The sequence below is a fragment of the Propithecus coquereli genome, unplaced genomic scaffold, assembly GCF_000956105.1.
Source record: "Propithecus coquereli isolate 6110/MARCELLA unplaced genomic scaffold, Pcoq_1.0 Scaffold238, whole genome shotgun sequence".
Classification (NCBI taxonomy): domain Eukaryota; kingdom Metazoa; phylum Chordata; class Mammalia; order Primates; family Indriidae; genus Propithecus; species Propithecus coquereli.
Window position 1 is genome coordinate 4,298,335 of NW_012147930.1, and position 5,009 is coordinate 4,303,343.

At 53.8% G+C, this 5,009-nt stretch overlaps 1 protein-coding gene across 1 annotated transcript in view; it reads right to left on the minus strand.

The window, feature by feature from the left end:
• XKR5 (XK, Kell blood group complex subunit-related family, member 5) overlaps window positions 1–5,009 on the minus strand; it is a 15,929-nt gene that overhangs the window by 6,336 nt on the left and 4,584 nt on the right. The window contains exons 2-4 of the mRNA XM_012645870.1: window positions 3,801–3,984; window positions 1,356–1,540; window positions 255–464 (exon numbers count right to left, since the gene is read on the minus strand). Coding sequence (XP_012501324.1) covers window positions 255–464; window positions 1,356–1,540; window positions 3,801–3,984 — 579 coding nt within the window. The remainder of the gene's footprint in view (window positions 1–254; window positions 465–1,355; window positions 1,541–3,800; window positions 3,985–5,009) is intronic.

Genomic DNA, 5,009 nt, shown 5'->3' on the forward strand with positions numbered 1-5,009 from the left:
ATGGGAGGACCACGAGGTGCCCTACACAAGAGAGAAGGTGCCGTCTGTACATCCAGCCCCCTCAACGCTCCCCATGAATCCAGACACCTGCTACCCGACTGCAACCGCGGAGGCCCCCAAGCAAGAACCACCCGGCAGAGCCCAGCCAGCCCCCAGAACGGGGTGGATGGTCATACATGGCTATGTTTAAGGCACTCAGCTCTGGGGTGGTTCGTTTCCCAGTAACAGATGCCCAGATCATCAGCTCGGCTTACCTCCAACAACCAGAACCCAAACGTGGTACGCTTTGTAGAACAGCGCCAGGCTCAGCACGCGGGTCCCCAGCATGCCCATCCTCCAGAGCTGCTGGCACAAGAGCGCAGCCCACGGCGTGGCCAGGGGGCCCGGCTTCATGAAGTCCATGAAACGAGCGTAGGACACCAGGGCCCAGGACAGAGAGGACCAGGAGAACAGGGCGCTTACCCCTGCAAGGGAAGCGGAAAGACACGGTATGCGCTGAAGGTTCCAAAGCAACGGCACCACGTGAAGAGTCATTCATGGCACTTATTTAGTGAGACACGTAACCTCTTATTAAAACCTGGCTCCATGGAGGGTGCCACTAACCAAGCACCCTGACTGGTGGTAACATGAGGGCTCTGTGTATGAACGCACATGTCTGCACGTGGGAAGGAGGAGCATACGCGGGGAATTTCACTGCATGATGCACACAGATGACGCTCTTGCCCAGCAAACGGCCTGGGCTCTTCCTTTCTGTGCCCTTTAAGAAAAGTGTCCCAGTGCCTGGTCCTCTAAGCCCTCTGCTCCAAGCTCTGTTTATAACCAAGCACATCCTACGGGACTCTGAACACAGTCCCATCCGAAATATATTAAATACTTTGCTGTTCGATCCTTATGAAGAAGGTTTAATAAAAGAACTAAAACCACAACAGCAGATGGTTGATAAAGGTGGGTGGGAGGATAGTGTAGTCCCATATTTTAAGCATTTAACTGATGTGTATAGAACTGGGGACAGCCAGCAAAGAGGGCAGAGGCAGGAAAGGAGGGAAGGGAGCGGAAGGGACAGGAGGGGAGCAAGAAGCAACGCAGAGAAAGAGAGAGAACGAGAATGTGGATGCCCGGGAGAGCGGGAGCCAGAAACACACATTTGCCAGGCCCGAGTTGCTCTGTTTCCACGCAGCTGTCGGGGTGGAAGCCTCTGGCCGTGCTAAGAGCCGTCCTAGGGACTGAAGATACAGGAAGAACAGATGCATTGATTTTACGGAGAAGCTGTCTTCCCAAGGGATTTTCAGGGTAATTTTGATCATGCACGGACTGACTTCAGAACCTCAGACAGTCTGTGCTCTGTGGCGACTCACCGGGCACGATGTCCGTGAAGTCTGAGGCCAGAAAGACGTACGTCTGCAGCAGCAGGTGGGGCCCGGTCTGCAGCAGGGCCTCCAGGAGGCGGAGGGCCGACAGGTCGGCCTCCTGCAGCCACAGCTGGCCCAGGTGCGGAGCCTCCTGTTCCTTCGACATTGCGGTCCGAGCAGCGTCCCAGTGGCTAACGAGCAAAGGGCACCGTGACACGGAGCGAGACTGCGACACCCTTCTGTTAGGGACATGCAGCATTCTAAAGACCCCATGCCCTTACTAGAGTCACCCGGAGTCACCAGTTAGGCATTGCATGTGGTTGAGAAATCACTCTATGGGATCCATTCTGATGCCAGTCAGGATTGTGCAAAACAGTTGTTTTGGCTCCCTCTACAGGCGCTATTGCCAAACTGCAATGTGCAAAACTGGATTTGCTTAAGAACATGACCCTACCCAGTGGGGTTTTTTTGGTGGGTGTCTGTGTGAGAACCCAACGTGCTAATTTCAGAATGAGGAAGAGATCCACTGCTTTCTATTTTAAATTTCAAAGCTTTCCTCTAAGTAAGTAGATTTTTGACTTTTTGGCTTATTTTTAATCTTAGAAACACTGCAAACCATGTGGCTTCTTATGCCTGCACGAGCTGTTATAAAGCTTAAAGCCAAATTTGTGGCCCACCCCTAATAATTGTACATTCTGGCTTTATCCCGTTTTCTAACATTACATCCCTTTCTCTGGCTTTTCTCACTTCTCCTCATTTTTTTTTTGTCTTTTAAAATTATGTGTATTTTTTTTTAGTCACCTTTTTACTGGAAATAAGAATAGATACATGACTAGTTTTTCCTAATTTCTAATTTCCATGTCTCTCTTCACTTATCCCTATTAGTTCTTTAATATATATCAGATTATTCCAATTAGTTTTTAAACATACGCCGAGAAATCACGGCATCACTGAAGAAGTTTCTCGAGTGCATGGGGAAGACAACATGTGCCCTCCGCTGTCAGACCCCTGGGGAAGGCGGGGGATTAGATGGGGCTGGGGCGTCCCCAAGAGTCTCAGAAGGCAGATTTAACTGATGATCATTCAGGAAGCTCCTCCAACTTACTGGCTTACCTCTCTTCGTGAGCTCCCGAACGTTTCCTTACAGTAGCCGACTCACTTTTTCAATTGGCTGCGTGTCCTCGGGGTCTCCTACTTTCTGACTATGACAGTCAAAGCCAAGTACAGACCCATAGCCCTTACGGACTGACTCCAGGGCTGGGCGACCAGGGTACGGCATGGAAACGGCAGCTGGCACTCAGCACTAAGGGGGGGGCCTCTAATCCTACAAGCCCCATGAAAAGACCCTTCTCTGCTTTCTCCCCGGTAGGCAGGTCCAGCCTTTTCAGAGGAACGGCACTGCTTGACACAAAGTCCCAGCTTTCGGCAAAGTTGCTGTGGCTGCAAATGTGACTTTGGTGCCTTTAGAGATTTAGGGTCCAACCCTGGGGGCCCAGTGAACCTGGAAGTGGTTGCTTGAGGTCTTTTTCGGAAGAGATTCTACTCGAGATTCTGAGATTCTCCGGGGGATGGGACGGCATCATTCCCTGCTAACGCTCATTCTCCTCATGGGGCTCGTGCCTCAGGCTCATTTCAGCGCCTCCAGAGAAAGCCTCAGGAATAGCGTGAAGGCATAAACCCCAGGACACGGGACAGCACCTGGCAACGACTCCTCGAACAGCCTTCCAACCCTCGGGGTCTACTATTCAATAACCACTGGAGCTGCAGGGCTTCGCTGATCTGATCCCCAAATTTTTCTCCATTTAAAAAAATTCCTATCGACCCTATGGGGTTACGCGGTAGCCGAGAGCTGAAATGTGCCCTTCATATAAACTCACTGCCGCATCTCTTCTGAGCTTCCTGTGTCCAGATACTCCAAGTGGAACGAGCCCTCACCTGCAGAGGCGGCCTGCGGACCACAGGTCAGCCCAGGCCCCAGACCATCCCTGAATGCTTCTTTAAAGACAAAAAACTGTTCCTGGCTTCCAAATGACTTCTTCTTGCAACAAAAGCCTGAAACAAATGTCACCTGGCTGGCTTCCCTGTCTAGTCTGTGGTTAATTAAATCTGGCCATGTTCCTGGACTAATGGAGCAGGTGTGTAACTGGAACTGCCTTGAACAAGTGGCTCTGTAGGGCTCTAAAGGCTGCACCAATGAATAGAAACAGCAAAACAGAATTTGGAGACAAGAAAAAGCTTCTGTAAGGTCACAGCTGCATCCAGAAAGAGCCCCCTGGTTAAGAGATTCTCTAGGAAGCGCAGCTGGATGAGGGGATGCCAGATCAGAGAGGGGCTTTGAGAACCTTCTCCCAGTCCCGAACTTTCAGGACCTTGAGGATGCAAGGCCCAGGGGCAGAACCTCCTGCTGCACACGCTCGTGCTCCCCAGGGGAAAGGAGGCCGCCGTCCTTACCGCTTCCAGACGCCAAGGTGTAGGAGGTGCAGCATCAGCAGTGAGCAGCGCCCGCGATGCCCGTCCGCGCGGAACCACAGGTAGCTCAGGCCCTGCACCAGGAAGCCGGGCAGGAAGATAGAAAGTGCCAGCCACCCCCACAGGCGCCGTCCGGAGGAGAAGTAGTAGACCACTGTGTAAAGGCCTGGGGAGAGAGTGGTGAGCGGGTCGTTGGAAGGATGGCGTGAGACTGGGAACTGCTCTGTAAATATTTTTAAATTTTCGGTATGTCTGATGTTTTTGACATCTTAAAAACCTTCCTGGCTGGGGAGACACTGCGCCTCCCAGGGCTAGCCAATTCTTTAAGGTAGCAAAGGGCCCAGACAGGAGAGGCCTTTGGTGTGCAAACTAACCCATCCCCAGCACACCTCCTGCATCTGGCCGTACCCCCAGGAGGCTCTGCCTTGCACATCCCACCGCCAGGTGTCGGGCAGCTAGGGACCACCCTTGTGGCCCAAAGTCCGCTGGAATTATTCAGACTCGCCAGTTCTCAGCTATTCACCCTGTCCTGCCTCTCCGAGGAAACCCCAGCAATGGCTCTCGCCTCAACCTTCCTGTCTCCGCCTCCTGACTGCCCTGGTGTCTTTCCTGCGTGGCCCTGCGTGGCGTGCCCTGCCTCCTGTCCCGGGACCTGTGGGGCTGATAAACTCTGCTTTCCTGAGCCTCTCCTGTGTCTCCTTTTGTGACCACATCTGACTGACCAAATCATTAAAACAAAATGAAAACAAAAGTCACCAACCAACACAGGGTCCCCACTGCCAGCAAGATTCTTGGCTCTACGCGGCCCAGGGCCGGCAGAGCCGCAGGCAGTGGAGACAGGCGCGAGTTGAAACATGGTGCCCGGGCTTTCCAGGGCGCTCAGAGCAGACACCACGGTCTGTGAAAAGGAGCTGCTGGATTACACATGACAACACGGGCGAAGTACCCGGCACCCAGTACGAGCTCAAGAAATGAGAAACCTCCTGCGCCGCCCCGAGGCGCACCTGCGAACCCTGCAGCTCGGGGCAAAGGGGGCCGGGCTGGAGAACGCTGCGGCCCCGGCCGTCCTGGGCTGGGAAGGAGGGGAGGACGCGTCCCCGGGACCCTCTGGGGTGGGTGTCGACACCCGGGGGTCCTGGCTAGTCTCGGCCCCTCCCGGCCGGGGCGCCGGGGCCGGCAGCGCTTTGGGAA